Source organism: Artibeus jamaicensis, unplaced genomic scaffold (assembly GCF_021234435.1).
Source record: "Artibeus jamaicensis isolate MK-2021 breed Jamaican fruit bat unplaced genomic scaffold, CSHL_Jam_final contig_781, whole genome shotgun sequence".
Lineage (NCBI taxonomy): Eukaryota > Metazoa > Chordata > Mammalia > Chiroptera > Phyllostomidae > Artibeus > Artibeus jamaicensis.
Genome location: NW_026521968.1, coordinates 2,985,863 through 3,009,227, shown reverse-complemented (window position 1 = coordinate 3,009,227; position 23,365 = coordinate 2,985,863). Strand labels below are relative to the sequence as shown.

Below are 23,365 nucleotides of genomic sequence, written 5' to 3'. Positions count from 1 at the left end.
AAAGCCTAAGGAAAAAATGTAGAATTTTGCTGAACAAGTCTACTTCTGTGCCAAGTCCAAAGAGCTTAATAAATCATTTTTATTAAGGTGGTGAGGAGCTGGGATGTGGTAGGAGAAACAGGAAGGAGTGGGAAGAATGGAGGCTGGCATTCAGTTGAGTTTGTAAACAACTGCTGTGTGCAATGACTGACCAGTGCCTGCATCTACTAGTTGTTAATATCTTGGACACACACCTTGAAAGAAGTCAGGTTGTCAGAGTTGTCAGAGGTCAGGTTGCTAGCCCTACCTGTGTGACCCTGGGCAAGGCAACCAATTTCCTTGGGCCCCAGTTTCCCCGTTCTGTTCAAAGTTGGAGTTGTATTTCATCATCTCCAAGGTCCCTTCCAGCCCTTAAAGTCTGGTTCTGTGCTTCTCACTCAGCACTCTTAGTTGCACATTCCTACCTAGCAGCCACGTGCTCCATCCAAGGGGCAAGTCCCTTCTTACAACATGGGACCCCTGACCTCAGACCACAGCTTCCATGCAGTCTTTGGCACTCAAGGGCAGAGCAAAGTCACAGAGGGTGTTACTGACCTCAGTCTCCCCACTCCCCTCAAACTAGAACATTGCTTCTGCCCCAGGTTTCCCATAGGCCTGTTTCCTCAGGAACTTGGAATGCCCTGTCACCTCTTCCTGTCGCACCTGCCTCTGCTGCTCCTCCTGTTTTAGGCCTAAATTCCACCTCCCTCTGTGTCCTGTGGCTTTGGGGAAACTGGCGTCCTCCAAGCCTTTCCTCTTCAATTGCTTGTGGCCTAATAAAGGCGACCACGTTCGTATTGTGCACAGCTCAGCCAGCGCACCAGCAAATGCTACAATGCAGCCCAGAGCTCTGGGGCCAGCTCTGCTTACGTCTTTGTCTTTCTGTTTCAGCACTGAAAAGTCCAACTATATTCCATGAGCAAAGAAAACATTTGGATAGTGACAAGGTAATTTTCTGCAAACTGCCCTTTTCCTGAACTTAGACTCTGGGGTATAGGTCCCTCAATGCCAAGCTTTGGTGAAAGCCAGTAGAATTCTAGAGGAAGCTCAACCAGTTTGCCAGTCCCCTACCCCCATGCCCTATGAAATCTTACTCCTATAAACTGATAGCTGTGGAAATGCGGTCAAATATATTAGCTTTGAAAATGTTATTTTTCAGCTTTAAAATGTCCCCAATTGTTCTAATGTTGGGGAGATCACTGTAAGGATGTAGTAAAAGTCAAAGGGCATCGTCCCACAGGGCAAAAGTTTGCTGGTTCAGAGCACATGCTGGGGTTGTAGGTTTGGGCCCCAGAGACAACCAATTAATGTTTCTCTCTCGTATGCATGTTTCTCTTTCTCTCTTTCTCCCTCCCTTCCTCTCTCTCTAAAAATAAATAAATAAAATCTTTTTCAAAAAAGAGGGCAAAGAGATTTTAAACAGGGAAGTAAAAGTTGGCTCGCAAGGCACTTTGCCTTTCATTACAGTCCTCTCTTAGTAACAAGCAGATTTTTTAAATGCAATTCAGTGCTAAGGTAGGGGCTGTGGATACAGGCCTTATTTGCAGCTACTTAGGCAAAAGGCATTGAGTTTATTTCTCTTTCTGTTTCTAGGGAAGTGTTGGCATTTGCAGGGGGAGATTGGCATATAGTCTGCACCTTCATAGCAAATCTCTGCCACCCGAACATCTCGATAATATAAATACTGTTTAGCAAGCATCCGCACTGTACATGGGAAGAAGACACAAAGCAGGTGTCTTTCTCCATGGATTCCTTTGCCTAAGAGTTCTAGCCTTGCAACTATTCTGAGTGGAGAAAGAAACAGAGCTCTATAACTCTTCAAAGTGCTCACTCATGAGAGGCTGTGGCTCCTACTACCTGGAAAATGACTGCATTTGTTTGTTTATTTGTTTAATCAGACCTGGAGTGGTCCCCAGGCCCTTCTCAAAGGCCAATTCAGAGAGCCAATATAGTGGGATGAAAACCCAGAAGTGGGAATCAGGGGCCTGAGGGGCAGTGTGGCCCTGCCGCAGACCACCTCGTCCCCACAGGCAGCGCTGTGATCAGGAAGGGATGAGACTGTCTACATCCTGTTTCTAAGTGTCTTTCTACCTGAGGACAGGTCTGAATCTGCAGGGTTTACATTTTTACTGAAGAGAGAAGTCAGGTGAATAACAGGGGGAAGGTGTATGCTGTCATGTTATACCAGATGGACTCAGGTTACAGGTCACCTCTAACCCTAATTAATACTGTGGCCGTTTTTAGAGGCAATGGGAGAGGGTTAACAATAATACAAGCAGCTTGATGCCATCATGGTTTCATTAATATTTTGCTTACATGTACCTGCCTGGCCTTTGACTTTGTAGAACTGATGTGGACCCAAGCTTTTTCTCTCTTTATCTTACCTCTCCATCCTAAAACTATTAAAGAGGCTTTTGTAAGTGTTTCCACATGAAATCATAGGAGACCAGGGATATTTCCATGTTCCACTTGTCATAAAAAATACCCTTCCCTTTGAGAAAGTCAGGTTTCTCTTAAAATTGAAACTAGGTGACTCAGCTATATGTGGTTGATAAAAGAATTCACTCTCTGCTTGCACCTGCAGACTGAAGACACCCTGAAGCACAAGGCCAGGAACAGGTCCAGCAGTGCTGGTTTGGTTACTATGCACATACTCCAGGGTAAGTCTGCAGGAAACCGTAAACCAGGGTGCCCCCTAAAAGGTGGGCCATTTGAGAGAGTTGTTTGTCTCTGTACAGTTGCTAAGTCCTCTTAGAAAGTGTCCTCTGCCATTAGAAATGGGTGCTTTAGAGCAGTCACCTAGTCATTCTAGGCCAGTTAGACCACCAATGTGGGAAGCCATATAATGGTTAGAAAGGTATCAGACTTGGCTTCCAATCTTAGCTGTGCCACTTCCTAACTCTCTCTGAGCACAAAGCAAATGTCCAATGTATAAATGTCCAACAAAATGTCCACATTAAAATGTGCCTGTCCTTGATCCCAGTAATAAGTTTCTAGTACAGGCGTACCTCAGAGGTATTTCCAGTTCTGTTCCAGACCACTACAATAAAGCAAGTATCACAATAAAGTGAGTAGTAATCTCTTCAGTGGTGGAAGGTCTTGCCTTCAATTTGTAAAAAACACATCTGTGATGTGCAATAGAGCAAAGCATAGTAAAACAAAATTTGCCTGTATTTTATCCAAAGAAAATAATCAGACATGCAAAGATTTATATACAGTGATGTCCATTATGGAATTACTTTAGGTGCTGAAACATTGCAAATAGTGAAATATACAACAATAAGGGATAAGCTGAATAAATTATGCATCAGCCATATAATTAAATACCTTGCAGCCACTACAAATAAGGCTTTAAAAGAATAATGATTTCATGACAAAAGGTTTACAAGATGATGTTTAGTGAAAAAAAAACAGAAAACAAAATTATATTTGCAATCAAATTCAAGGAAGAAAACCCAGACACACAAACTGTATTTTCAGTCAAATTTTGTGATGAAAAAATATAGCCCTAGCAATGTGTGTGTGTGTGTGTGTGTGTGTGTGTGTGTGTGTGTAATTAAGAGACACCCACTTATGATTCTCAGTGGGTTGTTTTCCAGTGCTTCCATCCCACATCAAGTGCTTTGCAGATACAGCTTCTTAGACAAGTCTGGCCTCTTGCAACAGTCAGATGTCACCAGGCTACTGCTGTATGAAGATTTCTAGATCAGACAGTAGGCCTGCATTAATAGGATAAAAGTAACAAAACAATGGGGTTGAGAGGCTTGTCTGTAAATATCTCACTTTCTCAATTTGCAATGTTGAGAGTTAAGCTGCAGACCCTACAGTTCTGCATCATAGCAACACCTGGTTGGCTAGCTCCTCCGTTTGTCCACAGGAGTGAGTCAGGGCCTAACTGGCAGAGGAACACAGGTGTGATCTAAGGCTCTGTCAGCAACCTTTCTCACCCGCCAAAGGATCATCAACTGCTTGTTGGATAAATTAAATTTTTTTAATTCCTTGGTTTAACTAAATAACTGTTTCAAAGAAATTTTTTATTTTACAACTAATCTGGATATTTGAATCAGCATCACATTGACAAGTGTAAAAGCCTGAAGAAATCGTACTACTACAACTAATTATGAAAATAGACAGTACTGACTGCAGGCTCAGCCTGCACCTGGGAACCTACAGACAGGGTGTGCATCCAAATGTCATAGCTTAGGGTCAGCAAGCACTGCAGGCCCCAGGGACGGCTTGCTTACAGAGTCACCAAATCACACATTTCTTCAAAAATCTTCACAAAGCAAGTTTCTCTAACTTTTCTGTGTACCAGAATCACTATTTGACTTTATTTGGAAGTGTCTAGTCTCAGCTGCTAATACATGTGAATTGATGATAATTGTGTTGAAAAATTATTAGAATGGTAGAGCACAGTGTGACACATGATTTTGGTTACAAAAGCAAAAACAATAATAAAAATACCACATTCTACAGCTGATCCTTTCACTGCCAAACCCTCAGCCTCCACTGCGGAGAGGTCCATTCCAGCCGCTCAGATGAAGCTGAAGAGAGCCCGACTTGCAGACGATCTCAATGAAAGAATTGCCCTCCGGCCAGGGCCACTGGAGCTGGTGGAGAAGAACATCCTCCCTGTTGATTCTACTGTGAAAGAGGCCATAAAAGGTAGGAGAACATGTGGGTAGCCACATCTCAGGCTTCCCTCTGTGCCCTGAGATGTGGGGCAGCCATGGCTCAGACATGCTTGGACCCTGGGGCTGCAGGCTCTGCCTGGACAAGAGTCATGCATGCCAAGGGCTGCTGTCCCAGAATGTTCCCATAACCAGAGGTCCTGGGAGTGAGGACAAATTCCCATCCACTCACCCTCCAAAGGCAGGTAAACGTAGATGACTTTTGTTCTAGGTAAGCAGGTTAAGAACCCGCCTTGGTATAATCCTCAAAACATGTGATCTATAAGCATCTATCACTTAGGGGCCATGGCTGTCTTGAGCCTTCCTCTTGTACAGGGGAGTAGACCACAAGGTAGAAACAGCCAAAACTTGGATGAGAAGGCTTGAACTCTAAGCCCTGTTAGCCTGCGGTGTGTTGGGGTTTCCCCAAGTTAGTTCACCTCTCTCAGAAACCTGAATCACTAAACCTGCCCAACTCCTAGGCTCTGGGAGCAAAGTTCAAGCTCTATTAAGTTTGTGAAAACTCTTCAACAACCTTCATATGTGCTGAAAAGAGGAGTACAAATACCTAAAGAGGAGACACAAACACTAATTCTATTATAAACTGTCTAAAATCATTTTGTAGACTTTTTGAACAGTTGAGAGCAAATGGACCCAAACAACCTGAGTGTACTGAGTCCACTGAAAGAAGTGTTGGTTGGGGTGAAACTAGGAAAATATGGTAGAAGGGAGAAAGGAGAGTTTAACGTTCCCCCAGGCAAACTTATTTTTTTCCAGCTCTCTTCCAAAGAGCTCTAAGGATTATGTATTTAACAAGCAATGAAGATTTAAATGTTTCAACATATTTTGAAAAAGTACAGTCATACCTGGGTACTTGCTGGCTTCAGAACCCACCAAATACTGACCTCATCACATTTTGATGGAGAAAAAAAGTTCCAGCATTTGGTGCTTGCTTGGGACTAGTCACACTTGCTAGAACTTATATGAGTCACAGAGGTGCCCTGCAAGAGAAAATTCTTCATTGCTCAGTACCCATTGGTTTTGGCACTCATCATGAGTCCCAGAACAATTAAAGATGAGTACTGAGGTACCACTATATTTGTAAAGATGTCTTATCAAAACACTACGTTTACTATCAAACTTATCATTAAATGTATTATCCACATTCTAAAACCTTGCCCTCAACCAAGCATTCAAAGGCCACATGAATTTTATATTTAGAAGCTGTAAATATTAAAATATCAACTCTAAGAGACACAATATTTAGGGGCACCTGTCAGTGCCCCTAAATAGGTCATTGTGATTTGCCATCTGCTACACTCTTTCTCTTCGCACTAATTATCCTGTGCCTTTGAATTAGGACTAACCTGCTCAACCAGACACTGCCTCCTCCATCTTTACTCTGATAAGGTCCAGGACAGGGAAAGCTCTCCATTGGGCATCTCTCATCATTTCTCTGAACATTCTATTCTGTGTATGTAAATTTATTACTGATTTTTGTGTGATAGGCAAAATACCTCATTTTAATTTGCATTCTTTGGTTTATGGTGAGCATATATATTTCCACATGATTTTGTGTCATTGCCGATTCATGGCTACTCCTTTTCTTCCTACTGAGCATCTTCTTCCCTTACTTCTTTGCCCGAGCTATTCATGTAAGGAAAAAAATACTAATCCTCCATCTGCCTTAGGTATTGCAGGTCCTTTTACCAGTGTGTCCTTGGCCTTTGTGGGTGTGTATGTAGAGTATATTTTACCTATAGCAGTTTTTAATTTCTGTATAGTTAAATATATTAATCTGTTTCTTTATGGTTTCTGAATTTAGTTATTGAAAACATTTTTAGCTCAGAATATAGTTATTCTCCTATATGGCCTTCTAACATTTATATACTTTATTTTTATAATTCAATCTTTAGTACACATGATATTTTTTAAGCGCATGGTTTAAGATAAAGACCTGGTTTTAGTATTATATGGTTTTGTTGATATTTTAGTTTGTTTTAATATCTGTTTTCACGACTTTCTTTACATTGGCCTGATCTTTCTAATATTTTCTGTCTACTCTCACAAGTATGTGCTGGGTGAAATTTAAAATCAGTTTATCACATGCCAATTTCAGTCTTATGAGAATTTTCTTTGGGACTGCGGTGAATTTACAGGTTAATTTACAGTGAATTCATATGTTTAAAATATATTAATCTGGACTTCCCACCAAGATGGAGGTGCAGGTGGAAATACTGTACGTCCTCGCACAACCAAATTTAAGGACAACAAAGATTTAGAAACAAAAACACCACCGAAACACAGAAAATTGAACTATACCGAAGTCTGACAACAATGAACCATTCATCCAGACTGGTAAGAGGGTTGGAGTTGGCGGCTGGAGGAGAGGGGTTGCAGCAAGGAAAAGCAGTGGCTGCCGGACCAACCCAGGTGCGCAGGTGGTGGCTGGCAAATCCCAGGTGCAGGTGACAATGGACAGACCCAGTGAGGGCTCAGGGTGGCTGGCTGACCATGGCCACACATTCACGTGCAGATAAACCAGGTGAAAAACGAACAGTCAGACAGACTGCGCAACGCAGGGCCCCAGTACCAGGAAATAAAGCCTAAAAGCACTGATTGGAAAAACTTTTGGGGGTTGAGGTGCCGGGAGAGACTCCCAGCCTCACAGGAGAGTGTGTTGGAGAGACCCACAGGGTCCTAGAACATACATAAGTCCACCAACCCAAGAACCAGCACCAGAATGGTCCAATTTGCTTGTGGGAAGCGGCAGAGGGGACCGAAATCTGAGAGAGAGAGGAACAAATGCCATTTCTCCCTCTCTGAACCTGCCCCCCATAACAACCCAGTGACAAGATTGACCTGCCTCAGTGAACACCTAAGCTTTCACCCCTCATGCATAACAGGCACAAACAGACCAAAACATTGTGGCTCAAGAAGAAGAACAACTCAAAGCCCCAGAGCCAATACTTCTAAGTGACAAAGAGATAGCCAACCTATCAGATGCACAGTTCAAAACACTGGTGATCAGGATGCTCACAGAACTGGTTGATTTTAGTTGCAAATTAGATGGAAAAATTAAGGCTACATTAAGTGAAATGAAGCAAAGTGCACAGAGAACCAATAGTGATGGAAAGAAAACTGGGACTCAAATCAATGGAGTGGCCCAGAAGGAAGAAAGAAACAACCAAACAGAAAAGAATGAAGAAATAAGAATTCAAAAAAAAATGAGGAGAGGCTTAGGAACTTCCAAGACATCTTTAAATGTTCCAACATCTGAATTATAGGGTACCAGAAGGGGAAGAGGAAGAGCAACAAGTGGAAAACTTATTTGAACAAATAATAAAGGATAACTTCCCCAATCCAGCAAAGGAAATAGACTTCCAGGAAGTCCAGGAAGCTCAGAGAGTCCCAAAGAAGGTGGACCCAAGAAGGAACATACCAAGGCACATCGTAATTACATTACCCAAGATTAAAATGAAGGAGAGAATTCTAGAAGCTGTGAGAGATAAAGGAACAGTTACCTACAAAGGAGTTCCCATCAGACTGTAAGCTGATTTCTCAAAAGAGAACTCATAGGCAAGAAGAGGCTGGACAGAAGTATTCCAAGTCAAGAAATCCAAGATTGCTCTATCCAGCAAAGCTATCATTTAGAATGGAAGGGCAGATAAAGTGCTTCTCAGATAAGATCAAGTTCAAGGAGTTCATCATCACCAACCGCCTATTATATGAAATGTTAAAGGGACTTATCTAAGAAAAAGAAAAGAAAAAATATGAACAGTGAAAGGACAGCAAACTCACAGTTATTAACAACCACACCTAAAACAAAAGCAAACTAAGAGGACAGCTAGATCAGGAGTGGAAACATAGAAATGAAGATCTCAAGGAGGGTTGGCAACAGGGGAGTGAGAGGAGGAGAAGGGGGGAGAAGGTACAGAGAATAAGTAGCATAGACGGTAGGTAGAAAATAGACAGCAGGAGGTTAAGAATAGCATGGGAAAATGTAGAAGTTAAAGAACTTGTGACATATGGACATGAACTAAGTAAGGGGGGGATGGGCGGAGGGGGTGTGCAGGGTGGAGGGAAATGAAGGGGGGGAAATGGGACAACTATAATGGCATAATCAATAAAATATATTAAAAATAAATAAATAAAATATATTAATCTGAGGCAAAAATAAATCTCTCTATACCTATTCAAGTCTTTAATTTCCTAAATAGGTTTTTTAAAGTCAATTACTGCTGGCATATGGAAAACCTATTGATTTTGCCATTTATTTTATAACTTTGCAGATTCCCTTAATAGTTTCAGTAGTTTCTCAGTTTACCTCAGATTATGTAGGAACACAATTGTACTGTCTGCAAACAGTGAAAATCTGTCTCCTGCTGCATGTTTTTCTGCCTTGATACACTGGTTCACACTTGACAAGTGACATTATAGCTTTATTAATAGATTGTATAATTCGCACTGGCTGGTGTAGCTCAGTGGATTGAGTGTGGACCTGTGAAGCAAAGGATCGCAGTTCGATTCCCAGTCAGGGCACATGCCTAGGTTGCAGGCCAGTTCCCAGTGGGGGACACATGAGAGGCAACCACACATTGATGTTTCTCTCCCTCTCTTTTCCTTCCCCTCTCTCTGAAAATAAATAAATAAAATATTTTAAAAAGATTATATAATTAATATAAATTTTAAAATTATATACAGAATATTTATAATATAAACTACATATAATTTTTGTTTTATTTACAAATTATATATCATATACTTATTTACAAAATTATATGAATATTGTTAAATTTTATAAATTATGAAGTATAAAATACTGTATTATACAAATCAAGTTAAATATGTTTCATTGTATACAAAATATTTACATTATATGTAGATGCATATCATATGTAAAATTATATGTATGAATATAAAGCACATATAATTTATATTACTTTATATTGTGCGAAAGTGTATTATATAATTTAATAATTACTGATACAGCACATGTTAGAAAATTATTAGTATTGCTGATGCTTCAAAAGCAGCATGACATTGTTACATGTATGGCATGTTTTTTGTTATGTGGTTGATGATAACATTGGTCTGGTTTTGTTCTATCATAAATGGGAATTTCTTTAGTCATTTACCTCCATATGTGACATTAGTTGTTGGTATAAGTAGATATTCTGAGGAAATAGTTCTCTACTCTCTCCCCCTGGGAATGGTTTATAATATGGAGACTGTTTTTAAATGCCTTTGACATGCATGAAAAGATCACATGGGTTTTCTTTTTTGACCTATTGGTCACCTTGCATGTCTGGGGAAAAAGACCCTACAAAGATTCTTTTTTAAAAAGATTTTATTAATTTATTTTTAGAGAGGGGAAGGGAGGGGGAAAGAGAGGAAGAGAAGCATCAGTGTATGGCTACCACTTGAGTAACCCCTACTGAAGACCTGGCCTGCAACCCAGGCATGTGCCCTGACTAGGAATCGAACTGGCAACCCTTTGGTTCATAGTCCAGCATTCAAACCTCCGAGCCACACCAGCCAGGGCAGATTATTTTTTCTAGAAGTTGCTAGTATTTTATTTGAGATTTTGTATCTCTTGTAACATTAGTTGGAATAATGGTAGCTGCTACACAAACCACAAAATCTTGGCAGCTTAACAACAGAAGTATATATTATTTATAAACAACCAGAGTGTTTCTCAATGGCAAATCCTTCAGGCACCGCGTGCTCCTTTAGTCTTACTACCCCTGCCAGCCCCTAGAGCAGGGTGGCAAACTTCCTCTTAAAGGGCCAGATAGTAAATAAGCTAAGCCTTGTCAGCTGTCTGTCACAACTACTCAGCTCAGGTGCTATAGCATGAAAGGAGCCATAGCAGTAAGTAAAAGCATGAGCAAGGCTGTGTTCTAATAAACTTTTATTTATAAAAACAGAGCAGGGTCACAGGCCACAATGTGCCAACCTGTGCCCTAAAGCTCCATTATCCTCTGAGGGGAAGGGGAAAGAAAGAATAAAAAGGACTGCATACATATTTAAAAAGCTGCTACCTCTAAGTGAACATATCACTTCCACTCACATTCCATGGTGCAAATACTACAAAATAATACATACGGCTGGGAACATTCTTTTCTGTATGAAAAGAGATTTCCCAGCAATGTATCTATGCTGTGGCCAGGGAAACAAAGTTTGATGAACAGCTAATCCTCTCTGCTACAATATTCCCAAATAATATTGGACTATATTGTTACTGTTTTATATTTCTCAGGTTTAAATGTCAAAGCTACATGTGCTTCACACAGTGTTATGATTACCTTTACATATTTTTTCATGTTTGGGAAATACTTAAATATGATGACAGTGATTAGTTGCTTGGAAACGCTGCCTACTAAAATCATTGGGGCTCGCTACTTTTCTTTTTTCTTTTTATTTCTTTATTTTTTATTTAATTATTTTTCAAGTACAGTTTTCTATCTTTTACTCCCATTCCAGCCCACCCCCTTGTGCTCCCCACCTCCCTCCCATTTCCACCCCCCTTAGCTGTTGTCCCTGTGTCCTTTACACTAGTTCCTCTAAATCCCTCCCCTTTTTCCCCTGAAATTCCCTCCCCTCTCCCCTCTGGTCTCTGTCCTCCCTGTTTTCTATTACAGTGTCTTTGTTTTTATTTTGCTTGCTTGTTTGTTTTGTTGTTTAGCTTCCTGTTAAAGGTGAGATCATATGGTATTTGTCTTTCAACACCTGGCTTATTTCACTGAGCATAATGCTTTCCAGTTCCATTCATGATGTTGCAAAGGGTAGGAGCTCCTTCTTTCTTTCTGCTGCATAGAATTCCATTGTGTATATGTACCACAATTTTTTGATCCATTCATTTACTGATGGGCACCTAGGTTGCTTCCAACTCTTGGCTATTGTAAATTGTGCTGCTATGAACATTGGGGTGCATAGGTTCTTTTGGATTGGTGTTTTAGGGTTCTTAGGATATAATCCCAGCAGTGGAATTGCTGGGTCATAAGGCAGGTCGATTTTTATTTTTCTGAGAAAATTACATACTGTTTTCCATAATGGTTGTACCAGTCTGCAATTCCACCAAGAGTGAATTAGGGTCCCCTTTTCCCCTCAACCTCTCCAACATTTGTTGTTTGTTGCTTTGTTTATGATAGCCATCCTGACTGGTGTAAAGTGCTATCTCATTGTGGTTTTAATTTGCATCTCTCTGGTAGCTAGCGATATTGAAAATCTTTTCATGTGTCTCTGGATCCTCTGTATGTCCTCCTTGGAGAAGGGTCTGCTCAAGTCCTTTTCCCATTTTTTAATTGGCTTAGTTGTCTTCTTAGAGTGAAGTCCTGTGAGTTCTTTGTATATTTTGGAGATTAAACCTTTGTCTGAGGTATCATTGGCAAATACGTTTTCGCATATAGTTGGTTCTCTTTTTATTTTAATACTGTTTTCTTTAGCCACGCAGAAGCCTTAAATTTTGATAAGATCCCATTTGTTTATTCTTTCCTTTATATTCCTTGCTCTAGAGGATATATCAGTAAAAATGTTGCTGTGTGAAATATCTGAGATTTTTCTGCCAATATTCTCCTCTAGGACTTTAATGGTGTCATGGCTTCTTTCTTCAGTGTTGTGTAGTTTTCTGCATAAAGGTCTTTTATCTCCTTCGTTAGGTTTATTCCCAGATATTTTATTTTTGTTTTTGCTATATTGAATGGGATTTTTTTCTTGATTTATGCTTCTGCTGATTTATTGTTAGTATAAAATTATGCCTTTGATTTCTGGATATTGACTTTGCAACCCACTGTTTTGCCAATTCATTTATTAGTTCGAGCAGTTTTTTGGTAGAGTCTATAGGATTTTCCATGTACACTATCATATCATCTGCAAACAATGACAGTTTTGTTTCCTCCTTTCTGATTTGGATGTCTTTTATTTCCTTTTCTTGTCTGATCACTGTGACTAAAACTTCCAATACTGTATTGAATAGAAGTGGTGAAAGTGGAAAACCTTGTCTTGTTTCTGATCTTAGTGGAAAAGTTTTTAGTTTTTTCCCATTGAGTATGATGTTGGCTGTAGGTTCTCATATATGGCCTTTATTATATTGAGGAATGCTCCCTCTATTCCCACTTTGCCTTTATCATAAATGGGTGTTGTACCTTATCAAAAGCCTTTTCCATGTCTATTGATATGATCATGTGGTTTTTGTCTTTGCTTTTGTTTATGTGATGCATTACATTTACTGATTTGTGAATATTTTACCATCCTTGCATCCCTGGAATGAATCCCACTTGGTCATGGTGTATGATCTTTTTGATGTATTGTTGGATGAGATTTGCCAATATTTTGTTGAGGATTTTAGCATCTATGTTCATCAGCAATATTGGCCTAAAGATTTCTTTCTTTGTTGTGTCTCTATCTGGTTTTGGAATTAGGATTATGCTGGCCTCATAAAAAGAGTTTGGGAGTCTTCCATCATTTTTGGTTTTGGGGAATAGTCTGTGAAGAATAAAAGTTAGCTCTTCCTTAAATGCTTTATAGAATTCTCCTGTGAAACCATCTGGCCCAGGGCTTTTGTGTGATGGGTTTTTTTTTTAATTACTGCTTCCATTTCATCTGCTGTCATTGGTCTGTTCAGGTTTTCTGCTTCTTTTTCATTGAGTTTTGGAAGATTATATTTTTCTAGAAATGTGTCCATTTCACCTAGGTTTTCAAATTTCTTGGCATACAGTTCTTCATAGTAATTTCTTACAATCCCTTCTATTTCTGTGGTGTTAGTTGCAATCTCTCCTCTTTCATTTCTGATTGTGTTTATTTGTGTCCTCTCTCTTCTTTTCTTGATGAGCCTATGTAAAGGCTTGTCTATTTTGTTTATCTTTTCAAAAATCCAAATTCTGGATTCATTGATTCTTAGAATTGTGCTTTTAGTTTCTATATCATTTCATTCTGCTCTGATCTTGGTTATATCCTTCCTTCTACTTGCTCTGGGCTGTCTTTGTTGTTGTTCCTCGAGCACTTGCAGGCATAGGGTTAGGTTGTTTGTTAGAAATGTTTCTATCTTCTTTAGGTAAGCCTGTATTTCTATGAAATTCCCTCTCAGGACTGCCTTCACTGTGTCTCATAAGTTTTGCATTGTTGTGAGTTCATTTTCATTTGTTTTCAGAAATTTTTTGGTTTTTTCCATAATTTCATTCTTTACCCATTGGTCATTTAATAGCATACCATTCAATCTCATTAATTTTTAGTGTTTTCAGTTTTTTTCCTTGGGGTTGGTTTCCAATTTCAGTCCCTTGTGGTCAGAGAAGATGCTTGGTATGATTTCAATTTTATTGAATTTTTTGAGGCTCGTTTTGTGTCCTATCATGTGGTCTATCTTTGAAAATGTTCCATGTGCATTTGAAAAGAATGTTTACTTAGCTTCTTTGGGATGAAGGGCTCTATATATATCAGTTAAGTCCATTTTATCTAGGGTGTTGTTTAATGCCACAATATCTTTGTTGATAATTTGTTTGGAAGATCTGTCCATTTGATAGTGGGGTGTTAAAATCCCCTACTATAATTGTGTTGCTGTCAATATCTTTCTTGAAGTCCTCTAAGATTTTCTTGATATATTTTGGTGCCCCTATGTTTGGTGCATATATATTTACAATGTTAATGTCTTCTTGGTGGATTCTTCCCTTGAGTATAATGAAGTGACCTTCTGGGTCTCTCTTTATGGGCCTTTTTTTTGAAGTCTATTTTGTCTGATATGAGAATTGCTACCCCAGCTTTTTTTTTTCTTATCTGTTTGCTTGTAAAATTTGTTTCCAGCCTTTCACTTTCAGTCTGTGATAATCTTTTGTCCTGAGATGGGTCTCTTGTAGGCAGCATATGTGTGAGTCATGCTTTCTTATCCATTCAGCTGTTCTATGTCTTTTGATTGGAGCATTTAATCCATTTATGTTTAATGTTATTATTGATAGGTACTTATTCATTGCCATTTTTGTACCTGTGTTCCTCTCTGTCTTTCTCTTTTCCTTCCTTTCCTTGAAGCAGTCCTTGTAGAACTGGTTTGGTGAAGGCATATTCTTTTAGACATCTTTTGTCTTGGAAGCTCTTTATTTGGCCTTCTATCTTGATTGAGAGCCTTGCTGGGTAAAGTAGCCTTGGTTGTAGACCAAGAGAATAGAATATTTCTTCCCATTCTCTTCTTGCTTGGAGCATTTCCATTGATAAGTCAGTAGCTGACCTTATTGGCATTCCCTTGTATGTTACTTCCTTTTTCTCCCTTGCTGCCTTTAAGATTCTCTCTTTGTCTTGAACTTTTGCCATTTTAATGATGATGTGTCTTGAAGTGGGCCTCTTTGGATTCCTCTTGATTGGGACTCTCTGTGATTCCTGGATTTGTGTGACTTTTTCTCTCATTAAATTAGGGAAAATTTCCATCATTACTCTTTCAAATAGGTTTTCTATCCCTTGTTCTTCTTCTCCTTCTGGTATCCCTATTATTTGGATATTATTATGTTTCATATTGTCTTGCATTTATCTTAATCCTTCTTCACTCTTTCTGAGCTTCTTTTCCTTTTCTTACTCTTTCTGGGTGTTTTTTTCTACTTTTTCTTCCAACTCGCTGATCCGATCCTCTGCTTCATGGATCCTGCTTTTGATATCTTCTACTGTGTTCTTCAGTTCAGAAATTGTATTCTTCATCTCCTCTTGGCCTTTGCTGATAGTTTCTATTTCCTTTTTCATCTTGATATAGTTTGCGGTGAGTTCATTGTAACTCCCCTGTAGTTTCTGATAGCTCATTGTGAGCTCTTTGAACTTCCTGATAACCAGTGCTTTGAATTCAATATCTGATAGCTGACTTGCCTCTTTTTAATCTAGCATTCTTTCTAAGGATTTTCTCCTTTCCTTTCATTGGGAGATTGTTTTTTTGTCTTCCTATATTTTGTAAGACTCTTCTTGTTAGCTTCAGCTTCTTAAATTGATCTGTTCTGACTCCCTGGGTTTATGGTGTGAACTTCTGTGGTGGAACGCCTGTGAAATTCAGTGGTGCGGTTTCCTTCAGTTATCCTGGTGTTCACCACTTCCACCTACTCCTTTTGTGTGTGTGTGTGATCAGTTGGAGGGGGAGGCAAAATGGTTCATGACATCGAGAGAGTATTTTATGATATTTACAGTTAGAGCTGGTAGAGAAGAGATAGAAGATTTAGGCTATATATAGTGTTAACCATAATCTTCAACCCAACTTGCCACTTTTAAGAGAGGATGGACACAAGATAAGTCTTTTGTTGGATAGGGAAGGCTAGTGAGTTTGATCTAGAAAGCCGTGAGGTTGCAGTCTGTCAGATTCTGGGGTAAGGTGAGAGTAAAGAATAGTAAATAGGTGTAGTGTATGAGCAAATAGAGTTAATTTCTCCAGTAATAGAATTCAGGAAACTGTGAAGTGGACTAAGATCTGGGAGATGTGTTGTGAAGTATTTACAGTTGTATAGAACAGCTATTATTTACAATAATATTAGAGCAACAATCATATGACAGACTCTACGTGATCTGTCTGAATAGGGGTATAGAACTTTAGGTAGTGTGCTAAAGGAAAACAAGTGGTGTGAAGTATAGAAAGTTAGCAATACACTGTGGAGGAGAGAACCAGGGAAACCTGTCAAATAATACAATATAACCAGGAAAACTAAGAAGCCTATAAAGAAAGAGGAGGCATACAAAGATACTATTAAAATATAAAAGAAGTGAGAATAGTGAAAAATAATACAAATATGCAGCAACTTGTGGCTTCTCTGCTATAGCAAAGTAAATTTGTCTCTCTGTCTCTATTGTTGAGATGCCCCCTCCCTGGGTCCCACTCTGGTCTTTTCGCAGTTCCCAGTTGTTTGCTTCTCTTGTGCATAAAAGAAAACAAAGCAACAAACAAACAAACAAAAAAGGCAGGAGCAGGGAGGAAAAAGTGATAAGTTTGGGAAGAAAGGAAGGACTAAAATAGGAAAAAAGAAAGGAGAGGAACAAAGTATTGAAACACAAAGCAATAATAAAATTTAAAAAATATAAGGTTACTAAAAAAATTAAGTTACTAAAGAAAGAAAAAAACCACCACCAACAAAAAACCTAACCTTGTTGGTTTCAAACTGTCCAAACTGGTTTTTCTGGTTGCGACAGGACCTCTCTGTGGGCTGGGGTGCCAGACTGGGGTGTGGGTGCCCGCGCACCCGCCAGGCTGCCTGGGTCCCGCAGGATCAGGCACAGTCCTTCCCATTCCTGTGGCAGGACTCAAATGCTTCCTCCCTTCTTCTGGATCGCTGCCAGGCTGAGTAGGAAGCAAGGAAAGCTGCTGTTGCAGGAAAACACCTCAGTCCACTTTCCAAAAGAAAAACTTCTCCAGAAAGCCTGCCTCTCAGCCCAGCCCAATCCCCAGCTAGACCAGTGACAACAATGCGCCTCTCAATTCTCCCAGGCTGGTGACCACAGAGTCCGCAGTTGAACATGGCCCTTTTTCCTTATTACCCTCTCTGTAAACTCAAGCAGACAGGTCTCTGCCCGGTGTTGCCCAGCTTTGCTTACACTGGGAGGGAGGGAGCTGATGACCATCACTGGTTGCCCACAGAGGCCGCTGGGCGCCCAGGTTCCCGTGGCAGACACCTCCGGCGCTGGTCCCAGACCCATGCCTCTGGACCCTTACCGTGGCAGCGGTACTGGGGCTGCTTGGCCGTGGGCGCTAGCCCCCGCCGCCACTCTTGTCTTTACCTAGGTCCCCAAGACCCCACTGACCTGCCTCTGTCTGGTCCTTCAGCGTTCATCACAATCTCTGGTCTCTTAATTTCATAAATGCTAGGGAACCGTTGGTTGATTGTGCTGTTTCTCAGTAGATCTGCCAGGATTTTCTCCCATGAGTAGGGGAGCTGGAATCTGCTCCTCCCTACTCCGTTGCCATGTTCCCCTGATCTCCTGGGGTTCGCTAATTTTCTTAGGAGTAGTTCTTTGATGGCTTTTCTTCAGTTTTGTTCATAGTTCTCTATGTATTCAAATTTTCTCCTTAAGGCAATTTGTACAACTTAAACTTTTCTAAAAAATTCTCACCATCCTCCATGAATTTCAAAGTTATTCACCTAAAGTTGCATAAAGTGTCGGCTTACAGTTATTCTGAGCTTCTCTGACTCAGGGTCACATGCCAGTGTTCACTACAAATGTTGTACTTTGAGTATTCTCCCCTTCCTGCCTCTCTTTTTTATATACTTGCTAAAAATCTTTTTGCTTCAATGATTATTATTACAAAGAAGCCATTCATGAATTTGTTCATAAATTTTGTTGTTTCTTATCTTTTCTTGAATTCTTTTAATATGTCTTTATGTCAAGGTTGTGACTGTCCACGTGGAGAGCTGAGGGGCAGGTGTAGTAACTGGCTTCACATGCAGTAAAGAGAGAACAAAGGCAGAGGGATGGTTAAAAACTGTGCACCCCATCCAGGTGAGCAGTCAGGAGGGCATGAACAGGAGCAAGGTCAAGGTCATTGGAATGGATAGAAGACAAAAAATATGAGGGCTATTTAAAAAAATAAAAGTGATGAACAGGATGCACAGGTGCCTGAAGGCAGAAAAGCAGGAGTCTGGTTTTCAAAGCTGGACTCTGTGACTCTGGCCAAATGACCACTGAGTTAGGAAATGTCTCTCTGGGCCTCAGTGGCTCGTCTCTGAAATCCCAACAATAATAATGGTTGTTTCATGGAGCTTTTTTCAAGGTGTATTCAATTTTAAAATCTATGTAAAGCCTAGGCTGGGCACTGCGGACATGTTAACACACTTCATCTCATTTCTGACCTGCAGGACTTTGCACTTCAGCAAGAAAAAAGGCATGAAAAAGGAAAGTTATCTCTTGTGATAATCCTTATGAAGGGAATAGATAAAAGTCACAATGCAATGTAATGTGGGTACCTAACCAAGGCATCCTGGGAGAAGTGGCTTCCTCAATGAGCCCCAAAAGGAGAGGGCAGAAGTGAGTAATAAGGACCAACATGTAGCACTGGTCAGGCTATAAAGGCATTTCAAATTATATCTTAAAAGCAACAGAGAGGTTCAAACTTCTCTCATCACTTAAAGGAACAAATTCAAGCACTCTTCTAATTACCCAATAAGGGAAAACATAATTTAAAATGCTAGTACTAACAGTGGTGGGGAGCCATTGGAAGGAGGGTTTCTAGTGGGAATCAACGCTGTACTTTGCATGAACGAGGCAGCGGTTTTGCATGTAGAAAGATCCCTCGCTGCAGTGTGGGCTAAGTAGAAGTGAGACGGAGTTACAGAGCTCTGTGAGGAGGCTATTGAACTTCTTTGATGGGGATTGATGAGAGTCTGCACCAGAGTCATGGCTGCAGACGTGAAAAAAAAAGAGGATCTGAGAGGTCACTGATTTTGCATGACTAGATGATCAGTAGGCTATATGAATTTGGACAAAGGGAAGAGGCAAATGTGACATCCAGGTTTCGTTTTGGGGCAGTTGGGTAAATGGCAGCCATTCATTAAGATAGGGACCGTGAGTGGATAGGGAGCAGATTTGGGGAGAGATGATGAATTCTTATTTTCACTCTTGAATTTGAAAGGCTCACAAGAGTTCCATAGGCAGGGATTAACTAAGCAATGGGTGCTGTTAAACGAGGATTCAGAAGAAAATAGACTTGAGCTATCAGTCTAGAGCTATAGACTTGGGAGACTTTAGCATGTATGGTAATTTAAAGTGATGGACTACATAAGATTGTCCTCTGATTCATTTATTTCTTAATATTTATCAAGCATCTTCCATGTGTTAGACACTATTCTCAGTGCTTGGGATATCTCAGTGAACAAAATGTACAAAGATTTCTGCTCTAGCAGTGGGGGGAGACAGACAATAAACAAAGACAAATAATTACATATCATGATAAAAGACAATAAATGCTGTAAAAAGTAGAATTAATCCAGGGTACAAAGAGTCAAAAGTGCCCACTGGAGAGTGGTTGGGGGAATGGCGGATGTATAAAAAGAGGGCTAAAATAAAGTTCTCATGCAGCATTTGGGACAGAGGCAGGGTTTCTGCCTTAAAGAGGAATGGCTCCTGAGAGAGGTGGAGGATATAGGCTGACCCAATCCAAGTTGTCAAGTAGTGGGCACTAGTAATGGAGAACTGGCACCTGTTATCAACCCATGCCCCAGCCTCTTTACTGGTAATCTTTCAAAATGCACAAGTTTTTGAGGGCAAGATGATGTCATCATATGGAATGTCACAAAGGCAGGAGTTGCTGAGAGACCAGCTGCAGAGACAGCACTTTGTGGAGCCTTTCCCATGGCAATGATGGTCCAACCACCTTCCTGTCACTTCTTATGATCAGATCACCTCCCCCTGATAAAGCAGTGACTCAGGCTGAGGTTTACTGTGTATTACTCTCCTGGTGTCTGTCTATTTCCCCCCTCCCTCTATCCGAGTGCCTTTCCAGATGTGTTTGCATTCTCCAGCTCTCTCTGCAGCTGTGTTTCTGTGTTTCTGCCAAGCTCTGAGCAGAATGCTTAGTCATTGTTTTGCTCCCTTCAGATTTTAATAAAGGCCAACTATTCTATAGTCCTAAGATAAAAAATATATATATAAAACTTCTCCCAACACAGAGGAGGATAGTTTTTGACAGAGAACCAGTTGTTGCCCTGACATTTTTTTCTCATTCCCAGATGTCAACTCCTGTTGCAGTCAGCTGAATGACAGCAATGTCTTTCCAAAAAACTTCCCCCTCCTTTATGGAATCAGCTAGCAATCCCACTTCCAGCCTAGAAGTACATTTCCTGAGTCAAGCAGAATTCTGATCATTCCAGAGACATGGGCTGGTGTGAGCTTTCCAATTGGACTTCCATGTGAGGCGGGGATACATCTCAGAGCATGCACCTGACTCCCTGTTTTTCTTCCATAGATCCCTGCCAGCCACTCTCTCTCAGTCCAGCATACCGCACACAAGAAACATGAGGGTATGTGGGAGTGATGATTTACAGGAACAGAAATTCTATGCCGGCATGTAGTTTGTTCAGCTTAGGCATGGGTCATTGTTACTCAGTGATCCCTCAGCTTATTCCAAGTTTGTTCATTCTCTTTCTAGTTATCTAAGTATTTTCTCCATGTGATAGGAGCATCCCTTAGCTACCAGGGAATCTGTTTATTATCCAGAGTCCTGGTTTGTGCTTGAGGAAAACAGAACCCAGCTGGCTTTCCCAACTCTCCAATCAGTGAAAGAATCCTGGGGGTTCTGCTCTAATCAACAAGCACTTTATCCCCAGGGGTCCTCATCTTGGCCTTGGATTGAGTCAGGTTTCCCACCTGAATGCCTGAGTCAGCTTTTCAGCTACTTAAAAAAGAAAAATCAGATCTGTGATTCTGGATATACAGCCTCATTACCATAGATGGATGAGTTATTTTTATCACCCTAACCCTTTAACACAGGAAGCAAAATTTCTAGCCCTCCAGGGCTGGTCCAGAAGTCCTCCATTCATAACTGTCATGTGACCTTTCTAAAAGGCACTGCACTAGTCTTTGCTCACCCTTATCTCAAAGGCTCAGACTTCATGATAAGACAAAACTAAAAGAATCATGTTTACTGAAAATCCAGTCATCTTTGAGACTCTGGAAGTCCTGACACTCCTATCCACTTTTAAGGCAAATAGACAATCAGTCCAATTATAGTCATTTACTTTGGCTTAAAAAGAAAATGTTTGCTTCAGAATAACTTTCTTGTGGACCAACTCTATCATTCCATAATGAGAAATAATTTTCAAAGTGCTAGTCTTTGGGGGAAAGAAACATACTGAGGCATATATGAAAATATTTATTGGAGGAAGGTTCTGGAAAATGGGTGGGAAAAGAGAATTAGGGGGCCAGGATCTTTGGATGGGGGTGGGAGTGGCAAGAAGGAAAGTTAGCTAGCACTGAGCAAAGGTGCTTGTGCTGGTGTTGGCCTTTGCTGCCCACTGAAATGATCACAGGCATCTTTGAGAGTGAGCAGGGCATGCAGTTGGAAAGTGGGGCCTGCAGTTGGGAAGAAGTTTCTAAAAACCTTACAGGGTGCTTTGAGAGTGTGGAGTCCTATAGAGGGGAAGTGAGAGATAGTGCTGAACTCTCTCTACACCCCTAGGGATCTTGGTGCCAAGAGAATTAGCCCCAAGAGCTATATCAAGAGCTTAAAACCAAGTTGACAGTCTTTCCCAATTTCTGTAATCCTAGGATCAGGATCTGCCTAGAGACTTAAGGCAAACTTCTAGCCAGGAAACTGAGGAAAAGAAATCCTTGTTCCTTCAAAAGTCCACTGACAACTGTTTCTATAATGAAGGCCCTAATTCCCTTCCAGAGCAGTGCAGTCAGTCTTTGCTGGATGATGCAATCCATCCTCTACAGAAAAGGGTATCCAGTGTACTGAAATATCTTGAGACAAGAGCTGCATTTAAACTATACCTTCACCTAGTAGCCTTCTCACTAAGGGAATGGATTTGGTTTCAGTCTCTTCCAGGAGGTTGTGAGGGGATGATCTACCCATGAGTTAAAATAGCTCTCCTGCCATTCTGCAGCAGGGCCAGGCTCCAGCTTGCTAGCAGATAAGCAGGCATGGCCCATTTTCACATTCCACTTCTTGGTTTTCAGCCCTTGATGTGGGCCCAGCCGAAAGGTAACTAGTACTCAAATTATCTCACCCTAATCTTGGAATTTTAAATGTTTATGCAGAGGAAAGTACAACTGACTCATTCATCTAATCACTTGCAAGAGGGAGAGGGGAAGCTAAGAGTCACCAGGCCAAGATCCCCAAGGGGCCAGTGCCCAGAGCCAGCCCTGGAGGCATAGCTGGGGGATGATATCAGGGCTTCCCAAAGCAGGTCCTTGTCATCACACTCCCAAAGTGTCTACAGGGACAATAGCCAGGGCACAACACTCCCAGAGAGCATAGCACCAGGGAGATTGGAGCAGAGACCCAGGCTCCTAGCACGAAGGTGATAGACTTGATCGTTCCAGAGGTGGTGAGACAAGCTGACCTTTGTCCTGGTCCACATGTGTATGACTTGAACCAGGAAGGAGAGGAGAATGTGGCACTCCTTTCCTGTGACACTCCTCCTGCTCTGGAGAAGGTCTGTCTCTGCTCTCCCAGAGTGAACCACTTGGGACAAGCCAGTTTTTCTGTCCCTGGAGTTGTGCTGACCTTTGCAAAGCTGACCACAGAATAAACTGCTTCCCGGGTGGCCTTTTTTATTTTGATAATGGTAAACTGGAGACAAGCAGATACTCCTAACAAAAACAATCTAACAATAACAGCAGCTAGAAATTATTGAACAATTACACATCAGGGACTGTATTATAAATAACATACAATGTGCCTTATGTACATTGTGTTATTTTCATCCTCAAAACACTGAAAGCTAGCTATTATTCTTCTTCTCATTTTATAGATAAGGAAACTGAGGACCCAGAGATCAAATAACTTGCCAACAGTCACTTTATCACTGAAGTGGTAGAACCAAGAAACAAACCGAGTCTGTTTGACTCCAGAACCCAGCTTTTCACTGACCACACCGAACACCACCTCAAAGGGAAGCCTCTGCCATTGGGTCTCAGGGCCTCTCTGCTCTTACGGTTTTTCAGTTCCTTTACACAGAGTCTGGGCTGAGTGCGTAGCTGTGTGTGGTCTCCTGCCCTTTCACCCTCTC

General features: G+C 40.8%; 1 protein-coding gene across 5 annotated transcripts in view; it reads left to right on the top strand.

Moving 5' to 3' along the window:
* MYOCD (myocardin) overlaps nt 1-23,365 on the top strand; it is a 101,824-nt gene that overhangs the window by 44,597 nt on the left and 33,862 nt on the right. For 4 of the 5 annotated variants that reach the window (XM_053672706.1, XM_053672705.1, XM_053672709.1 and 1 more), the window contains 3 exons: nt 910-965; nt 2,603-2,678; nt 4,495-4,683. In XM_053672706.1, coding sequence (XP_053528681.1) covers nt 910-965; nt 2,603-2,678; nt 4,495-4,683 — 321 coding nt within the window. The remainder of the gene's footprint in view (nt 1-909; nt 966-2,602; nt 2,679-4,494; nt 4,684-23,365) is intronic. The other variant, XM_053672707.1, reaches the window with a different exon arrangement.